This window comes from Coregonus clupeaformis, chromosome 9 (genome assembly GCF_020615455.1).
Source record: "Coregonus clupeaformis isolate EN_2021a chromosome 9, ASM2061545v1, whole genome shotgun sequence".
NCBI classification, from domain to species: domain Eukaryota; kingdom Metazoa; phylum Chordata; class Actinopteri; order Salmoniformes; family Salmonidae; genus Coregonus; species Coregonus clupeaformis.
This window is the reverse complement of record NC_059200.1, coordinates 9,863,483-9,888,100: the sequence shown is the minus strand read 5'-3', so window position 1 is coordinate 9,888,100 and position 24,618 is coordinate 9,863,483. Positions and strand designations below refer to the sequence as shown.

Genomic DNA, 24,618 nt, shown 5'->3' with positions numbered 1-24,618 from the left:
TGGAAAATACAAGGCAGACGGGAAAAATACTTCAGTCGATACACAATACACGAGCTCCACCGAGCTTCACTAACCTCCACAAACAAACAATCACCCACACAGACAAGGAAGCAGAGGGAACACTTATACCATGACTAATGAGGGAATAAGGACCAGGTGTGTGTGATTGAAGACAAGACAAATGGAGTGATGATAAATGGATCGGCAGTAGCTAGTAAGCCGGTAACGCCAAACGCCGAAACCTGCCTGAACAAGGAGGGGAGGCAGCCTCGGCGGAAGTCGTGACACCATTTTAGAATAAGGTTGTAACGTAAGAAAATGTGGAAAAGTCAAGGGGTCTGAGTACTTTCCGAATGCGCTGTATGTATGCGGATGATTCCACACTCTACATGTCAGCACCCAAAGCCAGTGAGCTCACTAAAATTCTAAATAAGGAGTTACAGTCAGTATCAGAATGGGTGATTAATAATAAACTGGTTTTAAATACATCTAAAATTAAAAGCATTGTATTTGGTTGAAAACATTTTCTAAGACCTAAATCTCAACTGGAGTTTTACATATAGGTTGTGACCATTGAGCAAGTTGAGGTAGCTAAATTCCTAGGTATAACATTGGATGGTCAATTATCATGGGCAAGTCATGTTGACAAAGTTGTTGTGAAGATGGGGATGGGTATGTCTGTTTATAAAAATATGTTGTGCGTTTTCTACACAAAAAACAACTGTACTAGTTGTTCAGGCTCTGGTCTTTTCCCACCTTGATTACTGTCCGGTAATATGATCAAGTACAGCAAAGAACGATCTAGCAAAGCTGTAGCTGGTTCAAAACAGAGCAGCACACTTTGCCCTTAACTGCACATACAGAACTAACATCAACAACATGCATGCCAGTCTTTCCTGTTTGAGGGTTAACGAGAGATTAACTGCTTCCCTTCTAGTTTTTATGAGAAATATTACTGTGACAGATTCCAGATTGTCTGCATTATCAATAACATCCAGCTCAGACACCCATACATACCCTACAACGGGGTTCCCCAACTGGTGGCCAGCGGGCCAAATCTGGCCCACCAGCAATATTATTTGGCCCCCCAAAGCCCCCCAAATTAATTATGCATTTAAAAAATACAAAAATAATAATACAAAAATCTCGGACCCGTGATGCAAGAACTCCCAAATGCAATGTCCCAAGAAGGAAGTTACCCTTCCTAAATAATGCAAAAGTTACATTTGAACTTAATTCATGAGGAGAGAGAACGCAGGAGACAGTCAACTAATAAAGCAGGCAGCGGACCATTTGAAACGTAAAGCTGCAACCGCAGCGCAATCAATAGGAGGTGAACAGCGCCTGGTTCTGAAAATATAGCTAACTTGTTATGCAACCAACACCAGTCGAGTAATTCATTTCAACAATAATCTTCATTTTAATTTGACTTTACAAACAACAAGAGAGCTTAATTGGAGTCTATTTCTTCCGAGCCTAGGCCTATATAATATAACTTAACTGGCTGAGGTAGGCTATGAGGCTTAACAACATCTTTCACAATAAAAAAATATATGGCCTAATAGAAGTGGGATTTTTTTTATTAAGCCTACTTACAATTACAACTGACCAAAAATGTAGCATCCTACATAAAGCAATCATTTAAAGAAAAAAGCCAATGGCTGTGTCAATGTCTATATCGGGATAGCCTGCTCCTTTAACGACAGAACAAACAGAAAATACTGTCAGCTTGAGACCTAAATATCCCTGGATAAGCACTCACAATAATGTTAGTATTTACTAAATACAGTCATATAGGCCACTAAGTGACTTACTCAATGGGCAAAGTTGCATTTCCCCTCGGACACGATCTGATGCGCAGGCAGTCCTCGATTGAAAGCCAGTTCCTATCGTGAGTCTATATTGCGTTCATAGAGGAAAATGAGGACTTGCAGGTATATGTCGATCCAAACATTGTTTGCACATAAAATGCAAGTTTCTTTATTGTGCTGTATTCCTCTGAGAATGCCACCCAAAACGCACACAAGGATTTGGCACTCCTGAGCGCATTCCTAAATTTTGGCTCGATGTCTGGAATTCAATCAGCTCAGTTTGAATTGCAGACTCATCCAGCGAGGGTATCGTTTTCTTAGCAAGGGAGGAGAATTCTCCACCTGGGCGGACTGTGAGAGGATCACGTATAAACGCAATGATATCCTTGGGCGTGCTGTAGTCTTCAAATCTGCTGGAGAAGTTGTCCCTCAGCTGCTTGATGAAATCTTCCATCACCTCTGTGACAATGCTGTGGCCTGGTCTCTCTGCCTGTCGTTTCTTCAGTGTGCTGAAGTGCAGTAGCCTTCCAGATGACAAGTCCAAATCGAACAACTCAAGCGTCCTAGTAATGGCCTCAATTTTTTTCCACCATGTCCACGACTGTTTTCCCTCTTCCTTGTAACTGGAGATTTAACCCGTTTAAGTGACAGAATATGTCAGTCAAAAAAGCAGTGTGTGTAGCTTGCAGTTAACGCTTCAATGTTTCTGCGTCGGGCCTCTGTCTGGGGTGGGAAGGCCACTTTGAAAGTTCCATGGTTAGATTCATAATGACGTCTGAGATTGAATTATTTGTAAACAGCGACATTTTCATTGCAAATAAGACACACTGGCTTGGCATTGGGAAAATATGGTAAGATGAACGCATATCTCTCTGTACATTCTTCCCTGAAACTTTGATTTTCATTATCCACATTTCTTTTGATACTCAAGCTAATTGTTCTGAACGAATGTAGTGTAGCCTACAGTAGACTACGTATACCTGTTTTTCCCCACCAATCAACGCACAGAGAAATTGACAAAATAAGATTTGAATAGAGACATGGTGATTTTATAAGCGCAATCAGATTGAAATGAATATGTTATTGTCACTGAAATTATTATGTACTAATCTGATTTGTTAAACATGTTGTTCAATTTGTGGTGTAGGCCAATTCATTGTGCTAATATTATATACTAATTACGTTCTGGCCCACCGACTACTAGCTCAGAAAAAATTTGGCCTGAGGCCAAACCTAGTTGACGAACCCTGCCCTTCAAGACATGCCACCAGGGGTCTCTTCACAGTCCCCAAGTTCAAAATTAATTCATGGCAATGCACAGTTTTATACAGAACTATGATCGCATGGAACTCCCTTCCATCTCCAATTACTCAAGCAAACAGCAAAATTATCTTTAAAAAAATTGATAAAAAAACTACTAATAGAACAGCAGGGACTGTGAGGGGACACACAAACATATACAGTGGGGATAACAAGTATTTGATACACTGCCAATTTTGCAGGTTTTCCTACTTACAAAGCATGTAGAGTTCTGTAATTTTTATCATAGGTACACTTCAAGTGTGAGAGACGGAATCTAAAACAAAAATCCAGAAAATCACATTGTATGATTTTTAAGTAATTCATTTGCATTTTATTGCATGACATAAGTATTTGATCACCTACCAACCAGTAAGAATTCCGGCTCTCACAGACCTGTTAGTTTTTCTTTAAGAAGCCCTCCTGTTCTCCACTCATTACCTGTATTAACTGCATCTGTTTTAACTCGTTACCTGTATAAAAGACACCTGTCCACACACTCAATCAAACAGACTCCAACATCTCCACAATGGCCAAGACCAGAGAGCTGTGTAAGGACATCAGGGATAAAATTGTAGACCTGCACAAGGCTGGGATGGGCTACAGGACAATAGGCAAGCAGCTTGGTGAGAAGGCAACAAATGTTGGCGCAATTATTAGAAAATGGAAGAAGTTCAAGATGACGGTCAATCACCCTCGGTCTGGGGCTCCATGCAAGATCTCACCTCGTGGGGCATCAATGATCATGAGGAAGGTGAGGGATCAGCCCAGAACTACACGGCAGGAATTGGTCAATGACCTGAAGAGAGCTGGGACCACAGTCTCAAAGAAAACCATTAGTAACACACTACGCCGTCATGGATTAAAATCCTGCAGCGCATGCAAGGTCCCCCTGCTCAAGCCAGTGCATGTCCAGGCCCGTCTGAAGTTTGCCAATGACCATCTGGATGATCCAGAGGAGGAATGGGAGAAGGTCATGTGGTCTGATTAGACAAAAATAGAGCTTTTTGGTCTAAACTCCACTCGCCGTGTTTGGAGGAAGAAGAAGGATGAGTACAACCCCAAGAACATCATCCCAACCGTGAAGTATGGAGGTGGAAACATCATTCTTTGGGGATGCTTTTCTGCAAAGGGGACAGGACGACTGCACCGTATTGAGGGGAGGATGGATAGGGCCATGTATCGCGAGATCTTGGCCAACAACCTCCTTCCCTGATTAAGAGCATTGAAGATGGGTCGTGGCTGGGTCTTCCAGCATGACAACGACCCGAAACACACAGCCAGGGCAACTAAGGAGTGGCTCCGTAAGAAGCATCTCAAGGTCCTGGAGTGGCCTAGCCAGTCTCCAGACCTGAACCTAATAGAACATCTTTGGAGGGAGCTGAAAGTCCGTATTGCCCAGCGACAGCCCCGAAACCTGAAGGATCTGGAGTAGGTCTGTATGGAGGAGTGGGCCAAAATCCCTGCTGCAGTGTGTGCAAACCTGGTCAAGACCTACAGGAAACGTATGACCTCTGTAATTGCAAACAAAGGTTTCTGTACGAAATATTAAGTTCTGCTTTTCTGATGTATCAAATATTTATGTCATGCAATAACATGCAAATTAATTACTTAAAAATCATACAATGTGATTTTCTGGATTTTTGTTTTAGATTCCGTCTCTCACAGTTGAAGTGTACCTATCATAAAAAGTACAGACCTCTACATGTTTTGTAAGTAGGAAAACCTGCAAAATCGGCAGTGTATCAAATAATTGTTCTCCCCACTGTACACAAACTAACACACACATTATTTTTTAGTTGTATTGTTTGTATTATTTTTTTGTTGCATTGTTTGTATATCGCTGTATTTTAAATGTGTGTGACTGTCCTTGTCTATCAGTGTTTTGTTACTTGTCATGTTTTGTGTTTTTTGTGGACCCCCGGAAGAGTAGCAGCTTCTTCTGCAAAAGCTAACAGGGATCCAAATAAACAAATAAACAGATCAATCATAATGAAAGATTAAGCATTGGTCTTTCTACATGCTGGGTTTGCGGCTGAAGCTTTGGGCACTGTTCTTTTTGTTATTGTTGGAAGTTATGATTTGACCAAACAGTGCAGAACAGATTAGGGATAAAATAGGATGCATCATCCTCTCTGGAGTAAGTTAACTTATTGTTGAAAAGGATATTGTGATGCCACGAGAGGCTACACAGCTTCCAGCGGGATTGCCCAAGTAGTGCAGGGAGACCAGGTTCAACCAAAACAAGGATTTTATTAACCGTCTTCGGCAACTAACGAAATTATAACACAATTCTCTTCTTCCCAGAGCCCACCCTCCAGACCGTGTCTCTTCCCTTCAAAACAACTCCAGCCCATCAGCCCCTGATTGGTTTCAGCTGCGTGGGAAGATTGGCCACAGAGGGTTGGAGTTCCCGACCATACCAGCAGATGGAGCCATAGCTGTCGGGGTTTGCAGCCACCTCAGGGGGATGTAACGTCCCTCCAGGACACAGCCTCTCGTGACATCACACATCCCCCTCTCGGGACCGACGTCCTCGTCGGGTAAAGGCAGTGAAGAAGGCATCACGCCGGGAGAGGGCGTCCGCATTTCCGTGGTGCTTGCCAGCCCTGTGGACAACCGAAAAAGTTAAACGGTTGCAAGCTCAAAAACCATCTGGTTACTCTACTGTTTGATTCCTTGTTCTTGGCCATCCACTGCAGAGGGGCGTGATCAGATACCACCATGAAACGTCGGCCCAGGAGATAGAACCGAAGGGACTCCAGGGCCCAGACTACAGCCAGACATTCCTTCTCCACCGTTGAATAGTTCTTCTCTCTTGGAAGTAACTTCCTGCTTAGGTAGAGAATGGGATGTTCTTCCCCGTCATGTGCCTGGGTGAGGACAGCACCCAGACCCACCTCCGAAGCATCCGCTTGGACAATTAATTCCTTCTTGAAGTCTGGTGCCACCAGGATCGGACTGGAGCAGAGTGCTCGCTTCAGGTTGCGGAAAGCCGCCTCCGCCGCAGGGTTCCACTTCACCATTCGTGAGTGGCGTTTGGTCGTCAGCTCCGTCAATGGTGCCGCTATGGTAGCAAAATCTGCAATAAAGCGTCTATAGTAGCCAGCGAGGCCCAAAAATGACCTTACTTGCTTCTTGTTGATGGGCTGCGGCCAGTCCTGTATGGCCCGCAGTTTGGCTTCCTGTGGTTTGACCAACCCCCGCCCAATGGTGTACCCCAGGTAGTTTGTCTCACTGAAGGCCACCTTGCACTTCTTCGGGTTTGCCGTGAGCCCTGCTTCCCTGAGCGAATCCAGCACCGCTTGTACCCGGGGTAGGTGGCTGGCCCAATCCTGACTTTGTATAACCACATCATCCAAATAAGCCGCTGCGTGCACTCTTGTGGGGCGCAAGGACTCGATCCATCAGGCGTTGGAACGTGGCAGGTGCCCCGTGGAGACCAAACGGAAGTCGGGTATACTGGTAGAGCCCCTCCCGGGGTGGCAAAGGCTGTCTTCTCCTTAGACGCCGGGGTCAAGGGCACCTGCCAGTAGCCTTTTGTGAGATCAAGAGTGGTTATGAAACGAGCATGCCCCAAGGAGTCTATTAAATCATCGACACGAGGCATTGGGTATGCATCAAATTCAGACACTTCATTCAACTTTCGATAGTCATTACAAAATCGTACTGAACCGTCTGGCTTGGGAACTAGTACTATGGGACTTGCCCAGGCACTGTGGGACTCTTCGATTACTCCCAAATCTTCCTTACCTCCTTCTGTATAACCACTTTACGAGCCTCTGGCACGCGGTACGGGCGCTGGTTTACCGTTCGGCCAGGCATGGTGCGGATCTCATGTTGGACCACCTCTGTGTGACCGGGAAGGGAGGAGAAGACATCCTGGTTCTGCTCCACGAGTTCCAGGGCCATCTGTCGTTGATGTGGGGACAGATTTGGACCCAGCTGAACCTCTTCTCGCGCCGGTTCCTGGGTCTCTGTGGGGGGTAGAGAGCTAAACAGCGCCTCTCTGGCGTGCCACTTCTTTAAAAGGTTAACATGATAAATCTGCTCAGTTTTCCTTTTATCTGGTTGCCTCACCTTGTAGTTTACTTCTCCCATGCGTTCAATGACCTCATATGGTCCTTGCCAGGTTGCCAGGAATTTGCACTCAACGGTTGGCACCAGGACCAGCACTCTGTCCCCCGGCTTAAACTCCCTGGGCTGAGCAGATCTGTTGTAGGAGGCTTGCTGTTGCCGCTGACTGGCCTCCATGTGTTCCCGCATCATGGGATAGATGGCCTTCATTCTCTCCCCTCATAGCCCCTACATGGTCGATCAGTGTCCGCTGTTGGCATGGCTGCTCCTCCCAGGCCTCCTTGGCGATGTCGAGCAGTCCTCTGGGTCTGTAGGAAAGCAAGAGCTCAAAGGGTGAAAACCCAGTAGAAGACTGAGGTACCTCTCTCACCGCAAATAATATGTATGGTAACAGCTGATCCCAGTTGCGCCCATCTTCCCCTACCGCTTTCCGCAGCATGGATTTTAGTGTTTTGTTAAAACGTTCGACTAGGCCATCTGTCTGGGGGTGGTAGACCGAGGTTCTCAGCTGTTTGATTTTCAGTAAAGCACAGAGTTCTTTCATCACCCTGGACATGAATGGAGTCCCTTGGTCCGTCAATATCTCTTTTGGGATTCCCAGACTAGTTGAGAGACGGAACAGCTCCTTGGCGATTTGTCTGGATGTAGCCTTCCTCAGCGGAATGGCCTCCGGGTACCGGGACGCATAGTCCAGAATGACCAGAATGTATTGATGTCCCCTGGCACTTTTCGGTAAGGGCCCGACTATGTCTAATCCAATCCTCTCAAAAGGAGTTTCGATAATGGGCAAGGGAATGAGCGGGTTTCTATATGTGGGCTTTGGCGCAACCTGCTGACACTCAGGGCAACTACGGCAGTAGTTCTCTATCTCTTTGTGTACTCCTGGCCAAAAGAACCGTTGCATGATTCTTTCCTTAGTCTTCTCTACCCCCAAGTGGGCCCCTAGCGGGTGTGTGTGGGCTAGGTTGAGTACTGTGGCCCGATAGGGCTGTGGCACGAGGAGCTGTTCATGCACTTCCTCATTTTTCTTGACTATCTGATATACTAACCCCCGGTTTACTGCGAAATGGGGGTAAGTAGGGGTTGTCTTATCACCTAACACTACACCTTCTAATACCTGCACATTTCTTAAGGCATTTGCAAGAGTAGGATCTTGTAATTGAGCCGTACCATACTGGCCTGTGAGAGGGGGAAGCTCTTGGGTGCCTGGGGACGTCTTCTTCACTGGAGAACGGAGCACTTTCCTGGGCTGCGTTCTCTTCTCCCGTATCCGGACCAGTCTCGGTGTCGGTCTGGGCACCTGCCATCCCTATCAGAGCCCGGGCGGGAGTGAGTAACTCGGAGGATTGCACCGGAGCCTTCCCAGGATGAGTCTTGCCTCTCCGTTTCCGAGGTACTCGGGTTATCCTCTCCTGAGACTCTCTCCAGAGTGGGTAAAAGGCTGGGCAGTCTCGTCCAATTAGGACAGGGACGGGGAGGGAATCAACCACCCCCGCCGTCGTGTGTATGGTTCCCCGTGTGCTGGTCATTGTAAGTTCAGTAATGGGGTATTCTCTGGTGTCCCCATGGACACAGGAAACTGGGAGGACTTTCCCCGGGGTCAGACACGTTGGGCCCACCAAATCCTTACGCACCAGGGTGGCCCGGCTACCAGAATCCAGTAAGGCCTCCACATCATGGTGATTCACAGTTACCGGGCAGGTGGGGGGTCGATCTGGGCCGCCATCTACGACTCCCAAGAGCGAGGCAACACGGTGTGTGGGTGCTGAGCTGGAGGACTCCGCAGTGGGCATAGGTTCATCGGCTGGTTTCCCACACTGCCAGGAGATATGTCCCATCTCCCCACACCGGTAACACTGTCGAGTTTCCCCCTCCTGGTGTACTCTTCTTGGACCCGCCGGGTTTCTGGCTCCCCCTGGAGCCGGGATAAGTCCTGACGTGGCTGGGTTCGAGACCTTGGGGTCCTTTGGACGGGTCCTTCCCATTTGTGGTGGGGCCGCACTCCTGGGGTCTTTTCGGGAAGCATTCAGCATCTCCGCTGTGGCCTGGTACTTTTCCACAGCTTCCACGGTCAGATCAGCCGTGGTCAAGGCCTGTTGACTGATGAACCGTTTTGCCTCATAAGGCAGGGCGCGTAGGTAACGATCCACCACGACGGCCTCCACCACCGCCGCTGCTGTATTCCTCTGCGGATCCAGCCATTTCCCTTGCGATTCGGACAAGTTCATGCATCTGCGCCCGAGGAGGTTGGTCTGGTTGGAAGGTCCAACTGTGAAAGCGCTGGGCCATACCAAATTTTGTGAGTCCATATCTGCTGAGGATCTCAGACTTCAGGGCATCATAGTCAGTAACCTGGTCAGGGCCCAGGTCCCGGACAGCATTCAGCGCTTCCCCGGTTAGAAAGGGGGCTAACAGACCAACCCACTGTTGCTTGGGCCAGGCTTCCCTAGTGGCCGTGGCCTCGAATGCATGCAGGTATGCCTCAATGTCATCGGTAGCTCCCATCTTAGATATAAAGTCACTTGCCTTTATTGGGCGGGTATTTTGGACCACCCTCTGTCTCTGCAACTGCAATTCCTCTGCCTTCAGAAGGTTGGCTTTCTTTTGCTCCTCCAAGAGAGCCACGTTTGCTTGCATCTGGGCTTGCTGGCCAGCAACAAGGGCTTTCAATATGTCCTCCATTTCAGTCGGCGGGGAGCCTACGGCCAACTTGGAAAACTGGGTGATCAAACCTTCGGTATCCTCCTCTGACATGCACTATTAATGCTTGAGCGTGCCCGTATTCTCCACCATCTGTGATGCCACGAGAGGCTACACAGCTTCCAGCGGGATTGCCCAAGTAGTGCAGGGAGACCAGGTTCAACCAAAACAAGGATTTTATTAACCGTCTTCGGCAACTAACGAAATTATAACACAATTCTCTTCTTCCCAGAGCCCACCCTCCAGACCGTGTCTCTTCCCTTCAAAACAACTCCAGCCCATCAGCCCCTGATTGGTTTCAGCTGCGTGGGAAGATTGGCCACAGAGGGTTGGAGTTCCCGACCATACCAGCAGATGGAGCCATAGCTGTCGGGGTTTGCAGCCACCTCAGGGGGATGTAACGTCCCTCCAGGACACAGCCTCTCGTGACATCACAATATACAGTGGGGGAAAAAAGTATTTAGTCAGCCACCAATTGTGCAAGTTCTCCCACTTAAAAAGATGAGAGAGGCCTGTAATTTTCATCATAGGTACACGTCAACTATGACAGACAAATTGAGATTTTTTTTCTCCAGAAAATCACATTGTAGGATTTTTTATGAATTTATTTGCAAATGATGGTGGAAAATAAGTATTTGGTCACCTACAAACAAGCAAGATTTCTGGCTCTCACAGACCTGTAACTTCTTCTTTAAGAGGCTCCTCTGTCCTCCACTCGTTACCTGTATTAATGGCACCTGTTTGAACTTGTTATCAGTATAAAAGACACCTGTCCGCAACCTCAAACAGTCACACTCCAAACTCCACTATGGCCAAGATCAAAGAGCTGTCAAAGGACACCAGAAACAAAATTGTAGACCTGCACCAGGCTGGGAAGACTGAATCTGCAATAGGTAAGCAGCTTGGTTTGAAGAAATCAACTGTGGGAGCAATTATTAGGAAATGGAAGACATACAAGACCACTGATAATCTCCCTCGATCTGGGGCTCCACGCAAGATCTCACCCCGTGGGGTCAAAATGATCACAAGAACGGTGAGCAAAAATCCCAGAACCACACGGGGGGACCTAGTGAATGACCTGCAGAGAGCTGGGACCAAAGTAACAAAGCCTACCATCAGTAACACACTACGCCGCCAGGGACTCAAATCCTGCAATGCCAGACATGTCCAGGCCCGTCTGAAGTTTGCTAGAGTGCATTTGGATGATTCAGAAGAGGATTGGGAGAATGTCATATGGTCAGATGAAACCAAAATAGAACTTTTTTGGTAAAATCTCAACTCGTCGTGTTTGGAGGACAAAGAATTCTGAGTTGCATCCAAAGAACACCATACCTACTGTGAAGCATGGTGGTGGAAACATCATGCTTTGGGGCTGTTTTTCTGCAAAGGGACCAGGACGACTGATCCGTGTAAAGGAAAGAATGAATGGGGCCATGTATCTTGAGATTTTGAGTGAAAACGTCCTTCCATCAGCAAGGGCATTGAAGATGAAACGTGGCTGGGTCTTTCAGCATGACAATGATCCCAAACACACCGCCCGGGCAACGAAGGAGTGGCTTCGTAAGAAGCATCTCAAGGTCTTGGAGTGGCCTAGCCAGTCTCCAGATCTCAACCCCATAGAAAATCTTTGGAGGGAGTTGAAAGTCCGTGTTGCCCAGCGACAGCCGCAAAACATCACTGCTCTAGAGGAGATCTGCATGGAGGAATGGGCCAAAATACCAGCAACAGTGTGTGAAAACCTTGTGAAGACTTACAGAAAACGTTTGACCTGTGTCATTGCCAACAAAGGGTATATAACAAAGTATTGAGAAACTTTTGTTATTGACCAAATACTTATTTTCCACCATAATTTGCAAATAAATTCATAAAAAATCCTACAATGTGATTTTCTGGATTTTCTTTTCTCATTTTGTCTGTCATAGTTGACGTGTACCTATGATGAAAATTACAGGCCTCTCTCATCTTTTTAAGTGGGAGAACTTGCACAATTGGTGGCTGACAAAATACTTTTTTTCCCCACTGTACATAGACACTTTTCACAGCTCAAGTTAATATCGCTCAAGGTCACACATGTTATAGAGGTGCAAAGCGGACGTGGAAGAAGTGTATCTAATTTGCCCAGATTTAGTAAGTTAAGTGCTTCGTTACATAGAGTATTTCTGCTGCTTTTTCAAGTGAAAACAAACTCGCCTAATTGTGCCACTCCAACAATGACCTAGAAATCTGAAAGTGTTTTCAGTTTCCACACTTGTGAGTTAAAATTAGTATTCTTAGTCCTGAATTATTTATTTTGAAGGATATCATATTGTATTCCGTCTTGAAAGGTAACTGGGGGAATTATTGTTCACCCATCCTTAATCTGGAGGTGGTGAAAACAGATGGTGCTCCCAACGCCTCATTCTGAGGGAATTCTCACAGCATCCACAAACTTCCAGAATGCCTCTCCAATTTCTGAACTTCAAATGAAGCGAGAAAAAGAGAATGCACCACTCTACTAATGTAAATATTGTTACAGAAAATGGTAGACAGAATGTACCGGATTTAGCCTGGTCCCAGATCTGTTTGTGCTTTTGACAGCTCCATTGTCATTGTCAAGCCAAACACGATTGTTATTAGGCGAGAGACTTCTCCTTAGGACCAATGGAATGGTCGAAAATGAGCAAACCCGGGGCACTGGGCCATGCAAAATGAATTCGCCCATTGATGTGTTTTGCATGACAATTAACCCTTCGCTAAGCCCCACCCCCTTGGTTACTATTGTAATCTCTGACAACATTTTCCTGGGAAGCCCAATTCCCCATTCAAACTATTAAAGAAAACACCTAACAACAATCCCGAACTGTGTTTTTAATACACAATGAAATTAACCACAGACTACCCCTTGCTAATCAGGCGCCTCTCTGGTATGTTATGATGGACTGTCATAAGAATTGCTTCACAGGAACCTGGTAATATAGTGTGGCTTGTCACTGAATGGCTCTGCAATGTCAGCATGCAGTCAAAGCAAGCGGTACCGGAGCACCAAGTCTGGGACCAAAAGGCTCCTTAACAGCTTCTACTCCAAGCCATATGTCTGCTGAACAGTTAATCAAATGGCTACCCGGACTATTTGCATTGACACCCTTATTTTATTATCATCTATTTCAATGTTTTGCACTGACTCTCTTGCACAGGCTCGATGTACACTCACTGGACTCTAACCACAGACATACACATACTACACTGACAGTCCAACACACACACACACACATACACACACACGGACACACACACAACCACCCCCCAAAAAAAAAAAATGTTTTTTGTCATCAAGGCAAAGGGTGGCTATTTGAAGAATCTCAAATATAAAATATATTTTGATTTGTTTAACACTTTTTGGGTTACTACATGACTCCATATGTGTTATTTCATAGTTTTGATGTCTTCACTATTATTCTACAATGTAGAAAATAGTCAAAATAAAGAAAAACCCTTGAATGAGTAGGTGTTCTAAAACTTTTGACCGGTAGTGTATAACCTCATTATTGTTATTTTTATTGTGTTACTATTTTTCCTTTAGTTTATTTAGCAAATGTTTCTTACTTACTTTTTTTAAAACTCTGCATTGTTGGTTAAGGACTCGTAAGTAAGCATTTTACGGTAAGGTCTACACCTGTTGTATTTGGCGCATGTGACAAATCAAATTTGATTTGATGTGGACAGCAGATGAGAGTTAAATTCATAATATAGCTAACTTAGTTAGCTAACATGCATTTGAATAAAACAAGTTATATTGACTGGCTAGCTAGCTAACAAGCATTTTGAATTCAATTTGTTTTCCAAAAGGCTCTGCATTTCTGGAATCACAGTCGCAAGTACCCCTGGTGCACTGATAAATTATTTAGTCATTTAAACCATTTATTATTTTGATGAAAACTCTGTTTTTTCCACTACCCTCATTGGCTTCCTTGTATTTGAAATGTGAGTGTCCGAGGCAGGTCGGACTCAAGCCTGGTTAATGACAGTTGCTATCCAACGGAGCACTGCGATTGGCGGGGCTTATATCCATAAGGATATCCATAAAGAGTTGGCAAGAGAGCAGAAACACTGTCACCCAGGCTATACCAGAATGCTTATCCAGAAGTAATGGATATGAAGGCACAGTGTAGGTCAACGTACCACCCAGTATACTGATATGTATCAACGTGCAGTAGTAAAATATACGTTTTCCATTTTAAAATGGTTCTGTTTCTCCATTATAAAATGTTTCTGTTTCTTCATTATAAAATGATTCTGTTCCCCAAACACGAAATGTGGACTAAACATTGTTTCGAAATGATGTGCACTGACAAAAATATGACATGTTGCACTCTAGAACAGTCTTTGCAAATTTGCTTTCACTGCCACCAGCTACCTTTCAATAAATATAGTATGACAACATAGTGGATACTGTGATACCTATAAAGCCTATTCTCTGTAAAGAAATCTGACTATTTTCATATGTGTTGTGAGCACTTCCCCAAGGGATATGTAAGTGAGCACCAAAAATATCTCTTTCCGCTGCCTTATTTGAAAGATCTTAGAATGGAAAAAACTCAATTTACTTCACAGCATCTCGTCCCTGAAACCATATGTCACTATGAATTATCTCACGGTTTTATTAGAATAGAAACAGTCTTTGTTTCTCATTTAGTTAGAATGGTCTGTAGATGGTTGTTCAATGATTGATGTTTAAAGGTGAGCCATTTAGAGGTATTTTGTGAATTCTAATGAATAGCCAAAGTAATACATTCTAAAGTATTATCTGACAATCTCTGTCTAAAGAAGGTAACATACCATTATTGGTAGCATTCCAACAGTTCTACAAAGTACTATAGCTTTCAAAATAGTGTCCTCTTGGGTCTTGCAGTGCCTGTTTATTTAAAATATTATGAGTTTCTTCAGTGATGAACTTACTGCAGTGTACAGTATATTATTTTGTTTTGATATATGAAATAATAGAACACCATAAAACACTGGCAGAGATATGAAAATAAATACGTTCATATTGATATACATACAGTATGTGACTTGATGTGGTTATTTCCTTTCTCTCTCCTAGAGCTGGACTTCTGTGAATCCACCCAGCTAGCGCGGCCCAGCTACCAGGCAGAGCTCCGCTCTAACCCCCAGCACGGCTACCCACTGGGCATGGGCTCTGATGTGGAGACAGAGACGGAGGGTGGGCCCTCGCCCGACCACGCCCTTAGACTCTGGATGAAGGAGATCAAATCGGAGCACAGCTCCTGTCTGTCCAGCAGAGCCAACTCTGTCCTGTCTCTCACTGACACCGAGCAGGAGAGGAAGTCAGACGGTGAGAATGGTAAGACCACACGGCACGGGAAATGCAACACCATGGGGTTATACACCACTTATCTACATAGCCCACTGTCTGTGTGTTCTTATCATTTCGTCAAAATGTATAAAACAAGAATCTAGTTTTTGTTCATAACCTGTTAATAACTATGCTGTACATAGGATTGAGCTTTGTTCAATAGGTAGCTGTGAATCCCACTATTTTCCCATCATTTTGCTATGAAAATAATGAAAATGGGTCCAGCTGCGCTAAAGCTAAACACTTTTGATATGTTTTCCACCAAATCTGTGCATGATGTCAACCCAAGAACTCCATAGTGACTACTATTGCAAGATGTCCGGTAAAACCTTTTGCAAGGCGTCAAGGTCCTCAAGGCATTGGGATCAACAGTACTATACACCAATTAGAATGGCGCCGGAGAAGATGGCTGCTGTTTTACAGCCCTCTAACCAATTGTACTATATTATGTGTGTTTTTCCGCGTTATTTGTAATTTATTTTGTACATAATGTTTCTGCCATCTTCTCTTATAACCAAAAAGAGCTTCTGGATTAATCCTATTAGCCAATCTTCAATCATTTGAGAATAAATTGGATGACCTAAGATTACGGTTATCCTACCAACGGGACATAAAAAACTGTAATATCTTATGTTTCACCGAGTCGTGGCTGAACGACGATGTGGACAACATACAGCTAGCGGGCTATACGCTGCATCGGCAGGATAGAACGGCTGACTCCGGTAAGACAAGGGGTGGCGGTCTGTGTATATTTGTAAACAACAGCTGGTGCACAAAATCAAATACTAAGGAAGTCTCAAGGTTTTGCTCGCCTGAGGTAGAGTATTTATGATAAGCTGTAGACCACACTATTTACCAAGAGAGTTTTAATCTATATTTTTCATAGCTGTCTATTTACCACCACAAACCAATGCTGGCATTAAGAATGCACTGAATGAGCTGTATAAGGCCATAAGTGAACAGGAAAACGCTCATCCAGAGGCAGCGCTCCTAGTGGCCGGGGACATTAATGCAGGGAAACTTAAATCCGTTCTACCTAATTTCTACCAGCATGTTAAATGTGCAACCAGAGGGGAAAAAAACTCTAGACCACCTTTACTCCACACACAGAGACGCATACAAAGCTCTCCCTCGCCCTCCATTTGGCAAATCTGACCATAACTCTATCCTCCTGATTCCTGCTTATAATCAAAAACTAAAGCAGGAAGCACCAGTGACTCGGTTAATAAAAAAGTGGTCAGATGACGCAGATGCTAAGCTACAAGACTGTTTTGCTAGCACAGACTGGAACATGTTCCGGGATTCTTCAGATAGCATTGTCACGAGTGTCAGTGTAATGCGGTGGATCGAAGTCAGGCGCAGGACACAGAAACTTGTATGAAACGTTTCGGGTCGAGAGCCAGACCTGGTCCCCCGGTGCATACACCGGAGCCTCACTGCCGTGGCGGTCGGTGCACATGGGCAGCGTTCCAGGTCTTCTGCGAGCGCCGAAACCATTCATCCACCGCAGGTGCCTCGATCTGGCTCTGATGCCAAGGTGCCAACAGATCAAATGATCGCGGACCTCCAGCGGGACGTACTGTACACACGACCCTCTGGACACTGGGGAGGAGTGGGTTCGTTACGCAACGCCCGCTCGATGTCCGCGTCCACCTCCCACACCACCGGTGCCACCAGACACGACGCCGGAAGTATGGGAGTGGGCTCCACGGAACTCTCCTCCGTGTCATAGGGTCGGGACAGAGCATCTGCCGTAGCGTTCTGGGAACCTGGCCTGTAAGAAAGGGTGAAAACAAAACGGGTGAGAAACATGGACCACCTTGCCTGGCGAGGGTTTAATCTCCTCACCGCCCGGATGTACTCCAGATTGCGGTGGTCAGTCAAAATGAGAAAAGGGTGTTTAGCCCCTTCAAGCCAATGTCTCCACGCTTTCAGGGCTTGGACCACAGCCAACAGCTCCCGGTCCCCTACATCATAGTTGCGCTCCGCCAGGCTGAGCTTCTTCGAAAAGAACACACAGGGGCAGAGCTTGGGTGGTGTGCCCGAGCGCTGGGAAAGTACAGCACCTATCCCAGCTTCCGACGCGTCCACCTCAACCGTGAAAGCCAAGGAGGGATCCGGATGAGCCAGCACTGGAGCTGAGGTAAACAGGTTCTTCAGATGATTGAACGCCCTGTCCACCTCAGCTGACCACCGCAGACGCACCGGTCCCCCCTTCAGCACCGAGGTAATGGGAGCCGCTACCTGACCAAAGCCCCGGATGAACCTCCGGTAGTAATTGGCAAACCCCTAAAATCGCTGCACCTCCTTCACAGTGGTTGGAGTCGACCAATTACGCACGGCCGAAATGCGGTCACTCTCCATCCTCACCCCAGACGCGGACATGTGGTATACGCACCAGGTTGTACGTGCTCCTGAGATCCAATTTCGTGAAGAAGTGCGCCCCGCGCAGTGACTCCGTCATACAAGCTATCAGAGGTAAGGGATAGCTGTACTTGGCGGTGGTCTGATTAAGCCCACGGTAATCAATGCACGGGCGTAACCCACCATCCTTCTTCTTCACGAAAAAGAAACTTGAGGAAACAGGTGAAGTGGAAGGCCGAATGTATCCCTGTCTCAGAGATTCGGAGACATATGTTTCCATAGCCGCCTTCTGTGACAGAGGGTACACGTGACTCCGGGGAAGTGCAGCGCCTACCTGGAGATTTATCGCACAATCCCCCGGACGATGGGGTGGTAATTTAGTCTCCCTCTTTTTACTGAAGGCGAGAGCCAAATCGGCATACTCGGAAGGAATGTGCATTGTGGAGACCTGGTTTGGACTCTCCACCGTAGTAGCCCCTAAGGAAGCCCCTACACACCTCCCTGAGCACTGACTGGACCATCAGTTGAGAGCCCTCTGTTGCCAGGAAATAGTGGGGTCATGAGTGGTTAACCAGGGAAGTCCCAACACTACAGGATACGCAGGAGAATCAATCAGATAGAGACTAATCCTCTCCTCATGACCCCCCTGCGTCCTCATTAAGAGTGGTGCGGTAACCTCCCTGATTAGGCCTGACCCTAGCGGGCGACTATCTAATGCATGTACAGGGAAGGGCACATCAACACGAACAGTGGGAATCCCTAAACTACGTGAATATTGACGATCAATAAAATTCCCAGCTGCGCCTGAATCTACTAGCACCTTATGCTGGGAATGAGGAGAGTCCTGAACTCCAGCGCAAAATCCTGGGTGCTCCTCCTCTCCTGTCTTAGGTGGAACAGACGCTCGCCCGCCGCTCTCCCCTTCGGTGGATGATCGAATACCGCCCGGAAGCGGCGGGTGAAATCCTCATAGCGGACAGATGTAGCGTCAATTCCTCCCCACTCGGCATTGGCCCACTCGAGCGCCTTCCCCGACAGACAGGAGATGAGGGCGGACACGCTCTCGTATCCCGAGGGCGCCGGGTGAATGGTTGCCAGGTAGAGCTCTACCTGGAGAAGGAAACCCTGACACTGGTGTACCGTCATATGCCCTCGGGAGCGAGAGCCGAATCCCACTGGACCCAGGTGGCGAAGGGGTGGACAGTGGTATGGGTGGTTGAGTGGTTGGAGGAGGTGTAGGAAGGCCACCTCTCTCCCATCGGTCCATAGTATTCACAACCCTCTCCTGTCGTTGAACTCGTTCCTCCATCGATTCAGACTGACTGGCTATACCTGCTGACTCCATCTATGGTGCGTGTTTCTTTCACGAGTGTCAGTGTAATGCGGTGGATCGAAGTCAGGCGCAGGACACAGAAACTTGTATGAAACGTACTTTACTGTATAAGTAAAGAAAACAATACAAAACACCTCCGCACAGGGAGGAACAAACCCGCTCACCAACGACACACGAAATGAAAAGCAAACACGCACAAAACACATTGGGAGCCACCGGGTTAAATAGGGAAGGAGTAATCACATAATGGGCAACAGGTGTGTAACAATTAGACAACAGGTGCAACATAGAAACATAGAACATAGATCGGCAGTAGCTAGTATTCCGGTGACGACGAATGCCGAAGCCTGCCCGAGCAAGGAGGAGGGGCAGCCTCGGCAGAATCCGTGACAAGCATTCAGGAGTACACCACATCAGTCACTGGCTTCATCAATAAGTGCATCGATGATGTTGTCCCCACAGTGACCGTACGTACATACCCCAACCAGAAGCCATGGATTACAGGAAACATCCGCACTGAACTAAAGGGTAGAGCTGCCGCTTTCAAGGAGCGGGACTCTAACCCGGACACTTATAAGAAATCCCGCTATGCCCTCCGACGAACCATCAAACAGGCAAAGAGTCAATACAGGACTAAGATTGAATCGTACTACACCGGCTCTGACGCTCTTCGGATGTGGCAGGGCTTGAAAACTATTACAGACTACAAAGGGAAGCACAGCCGCGAGCTGCCAAGTGACACAAGACTTCCAGACGAGCTAAACCACTTCTATGCTCGCTTCGAGGCAAGCAACACTGAAGCATGCATGAGAGCACCAGCTGTTCCGGATGACTATGTGATCACGCTCTCCGTAGCCGATGTGAGTAAGACTTTTAAACAGGTCAACATTCACAAGACCGCAGGGCCAGACGGATTACCAGGACGTGTACTCCGAGCATGTGCTGACCAACTGGCAAGTGTCTTCACTGACATTTTCAACATGTCCCTGACTGAGTCTGTAATACCAACATGTTTCAAGCAGACCACCATAGTCCCCGTGCCCAAGGACACTAAGATAACCTGCCTAAATGACTACCGACCCGTAGCACTGACGTCTGTAGCCATGAAGTGCTTTGAAAGGCTGGTCATGGCTCACATCAACACCATTATCCCAGAAACCCTAGACCCACTCCAATTTGCATACCGCCCCAACAGATCCACAGATGATGCAATCTCTATTGGACTCCACACTGCCCTTTCCCACCTGGACAAAAGGAACACCTACGTGAGAATGCTATTCATTGACTACAGCTCAGCATTCAACACCATAGTGCCCTCAAAGCTCATCACTAAGCTAAGGATCCTGGGACTAAACACCTCCCTCTGCAACTGGATCCTGGACTTCCTGACGGGCCGCCCCCAGGTGGTAAGGGTAGGTAACAACACATCTGCCACACTGATCCTCAACATGGGGGCCCCTCAGGGGTGCGTGCTCAGTCCCCTCCTGTACTCCCTGTTCACCCATGACTGCATGGCCAGGCACGACTCCAACACCATCAGTAAGTTTGCCGACGACACAACAGTGGTAGGCCTGATCACTGACAACGATGAGACAGCCTATAGGGAGGAGGTCAGAGACCTGGCCGTGTGGTGCCAGGATAACAACCTCTCCCTCAACGTTACCAAGACAAAGGAGATTAAAGTTGGACTACAGGCAAAAAAAGAGGACTGAGCACGCCCCCATGCTCATCGACGGGGCTGTAGTGGAACAGGTTGAGAGCTTCAAGTTCCTTGGTGTCCACATCACCAACGAACTATCATGGTCCAAACACACCAAGACAGTCGTGAAGAGGGCACAACAAAGCCTATTCCAACTCAGGAGACTGAAAAGATTTGGCATGGGTCCTCAGATCCTCAAAAGATTATACAGCTGCACCATCGAGAGCATCCTGACTGCTTGCATCACCGCCTGGTATGGCAACTGTTCGGCCTCCGACCGCAAGGCACTACAGAGGGTAGTGCGTACGGCCCAGTACATCACTGGGGCCAAGCTTCCTGCCATCCAGGACCTCTATACCAGGCGGTGTCAGAGGAAGGCCCTCAAAATTGTCAAAGACTCCAGCAACCCTAGTCATAGACTGTTCTCTCTGCTACCGCATGGCAAGCGGTACCGGAGTGCCAAGTCTAGGTCCAAAAGACTTCTCAACAGCTTCTACCCCCAAGCCATAAGACTCCTGAACAGCTAATCATGGCTACCCGGACTATTTGCACTGCCCCCCCACCCCCACCCCATCTTTTTACGCTGCTGCTACTCTGTTAATTATTTATGCATAGTCACTTTAACTCTACCCACATGTACATATTACTTCAACCTCCTCAACTAGCCGATGCCCCCGCACATTGACTCTGCACCGGTACCCCCCTGTATATATAGCCTCCCTACTGTTATTTTATTTTACTTCTGCTCTTTTTTTCTCAACACTTTTTTGTTGTTGTTTTATTTTTATTTTTTATTAAAAATAAATGCACTGTTGGTTAAGGGCTGTAAGTAAGCATTTCACTGTAATGTCTGCACCTGTTGTATTTGGCGCATGTGGCCAATAAAATTTGATTTGATTTGATTTAAAGCGATAGTGTGTGTATTGCGACAATGTGTACTGAGGAATTTAATGATTTTGGGGTATTTATCTTGGAGACCCATGGATTCATTCAGCGGGTAATGAAAGCAAACAAAGAGAAGGCTCAGTCTATTGATCGTCAAGAAAAGTGATATTTGTATCAGGGATGTCACGCTCTTAATTCACTATGCACACTCTTCAGTGAGAGACATAACGTTAGTGTGAAATTAAGTTTGCTTGTGTGAGGCACCTTTTCCAGGGTCATGTCTGATGAGAGAAAGGAGTGAGTCTGTAGCAGCCTCGTTTCTCTTGTTGAGGTCCATTCAGAATACCAAATCAGACAGCAGTGTTAGTTACCCATTTCAGGGCTCCAACAGCTGTAAAAAAAAATATATATATATATATCGACATATATGGATGAGAGCATAAATCAAGGAATAATTTGATTTATATGATCTTGTTATTTTGAAGGTTTGTCTCAAAGTGCTTTTACGCGAGATTCATGCATTATGTAATTTTGTGGTAATAATGGAAGAAATAGAGCATCACCAGAGAACATTATTAATAAACAGGTGCAGATTTGTTGTTTTTGAGAGTGTAAGCTGTGGACTGGAGGGTCTGTTCCTTGTGATGCAATGTTACTGCCATTCAAATGTACTCCTTAGCCTTCACATTTACTATTTATCCTGCTAGAAATGTGCATTTGTGAATGTTATACACAGAGTGTACAAAACATTTAAGAACACCTTCCTAATATTGAGTTGTTTGAAGTGGGAATATGGTGGGCCTTGTCTTTCTTTACTGTCTCCTGCTGATCTGTTAAGACCACCTTGGTGAGCGATCACCACCTTCCGGAGACCGCTCACCACCTTCCGGAGACATGTGAAACCCCACCTCTTTAAGGAATACCTGGGATAGGATAAAGTAATCCTTCTACCCCCCCCCAAAAAATTGTAAAGTGGTTATCCCACTGGCTATAGGGTGAATGCATCAATTTGTGAGTCGCTCTGGACTAGAGCGTCTGCTAAATGACGTAAATGTGCCCTTGAGCAAGGCACTTAACCCTAATTGCTCCTGTAAGTCGCTCTGGATAAGAGCGTCTGCTAAATGACTTAAATGTAAAATGTAAATGTAAGACTGACAGACCAATGGAAAGGAAGAGCAGGATGGTGTTTTGAACTGGCATGGCACTGATGAGGTATGTGATCTGCAATTTTAATGAGCTGCAGCGCAGAGGGAGGTTCAGATGCAGTTTACCTCCCTCCCTGAGTAAATGTCTTGGCTCCTCACTATTAAAGTATCTTATGCTATTCCTCCTCATGTAGAAAAAATATTATCACTGTTTCTTAATGCAGTATTTATCAGTTTACTCTGAACGGATCTGACCTTTATACTCCCTTGGACGAAACCAATTGCTCTTGTTATATTTTGGCTACTTGCTGTCACAGTACTCTGTTCTCTCCTGGTATTTCACAGCTTATGTTGGGTAAATACAACTATTATTCTGTAAAGGATTACCATGCATGTAAAACCACTGTGGATGAGTGTAGAAATTAATGCTATGCACCATAGACAAGCATTAAGGCTAAAAATGAATGTCATTGCAACTGAATGAAAAGGTTTCTTGGTATTCTTTGATTTGGGATGGAGTGAATCATTATAGTGAGGCATTTTTCATTGTGTAGAACATCTCCAATACAGTACAGGTTGTAAATGTGTCACTCTATAACAGCATGTTCATATGATCTCACATAAAAACAGTCAGAAGTCTGGAAGTTAGATTTTTGTTTCATGAAATGTGCCACTGCTCTTTATAGGCTAGTGCTTTGCCCAGTTCTTCAAAGGTTTGGAAGTGTGATTTGGAAATCTGCTATGGTCAGGCTACACATGATATATTAGCATATTAGGTTCATACAGTTGAAGTCGGAAGTTTACATACACTTAGGTCGGAGTCATTAAAACTCGTTTTTCAACCACACCACACATTTCTTGTTAACAAACTATAGTTTTGGCAAGTCGGTTAGGACATCTACTTTGTGCATTTTTCCAACAATTGTTTACAGACATATTGTTTCACTTATAATTTACTGTATCACAATTACAGTGGGTCAGAAGTTTACATACACTAAGTTGACTGTGCCTTTAAACAGCTTGGAAAATTCCAGAAAATGATGTAATGGCTTTAGAAGCTTCTGATAGGCTAATTGACAACATTTGAGTCAATTTGAGGTGTACCTGTGGATGTATTTCAAGGCCTACCTTCACACTCAGTAAAACGAGTCCTATATCGAGATAACCTGAAAGGCCGCTCAGCAAGGAAGAAGCCACTGCTCCAAAACCGTCATAAAAAAGCCAGACTACGGTTTGCAACTGCACATGGGGACAAAGATCTTACTTTTTAGGGAAATCTCCCCTGGTCTGATGAAACAAAAATAGAACTGTTTGGCCATAATGACCATTGTTATGTTTGGAGGAAAAAGGGGGTTGCTTGCAAGCCGAAGAACACCATCCCAAACGTGAAGCACGGGGGAGGCAGCATCATGCTGTGGGGGTGCTTTGTTGCAGGAGGGACAGGTGCACTTCACAAAATAGATGGCATCATGAGGAAGGAAAATTATGTGGATATATTGAAGCAACATCTCAAGACATCAGTCAGGAAGTTAAAGCTTGGTCGCAAATGGGTCTTCCAAATGGACAATGACCCCAAGCATACTTCCAAAGTTGTGGCAAAATGGCTTAAGGACAACAAAGTCAAGGTATTGGAGTGGCCATCACAAAGCCCTGACCTCAATCGTATAGAAAATGTGTGGGCAGAACTGAAAAAGCGTGTGCGAACAAGGAGGCCTACAAACCTGACTCCGTCACGCTAGCTCTGTCAGGAGGAATGGGCCAAAATTCACCCAACTTATTGTGGGAAGCTTGTGGAAGACTAACCAAACGTTTGACCCAATTTAAAGGCAATGCTACCAAATACTAATTGAGTGTATGTAAACTTTTGACCCACTGGGAATGTGATGAAATAAATAAAAGCTGAAATAAATCATTCTCTCTACTATTATTCTGACATTTCACATTCTTAAAAT

General features: G+C 45.8%; 1 protein-coding gene across 1 annotated transcript in view; it reads left to right on the top strand.

The window, feature by feature from the left end:
* LOC121573713 (teneurin-1) overlaps window positions 1-24,618 on the top strand; it is a 256,172-nt gene that overhangs the window by 57,352 nt on the left and 174,202 nt on the right. The window contains exon 3 of the mRNA XM_041885893.2: window positions 14,968-15,228. Within this exon, the coding sequence (XP_041741827.2) occupies window positions 14,968-15,228 (261 nt within the window). The remainder of the gene's footprint in view (window positions 1-14,967; window positions 15,229-24,618) is intronic.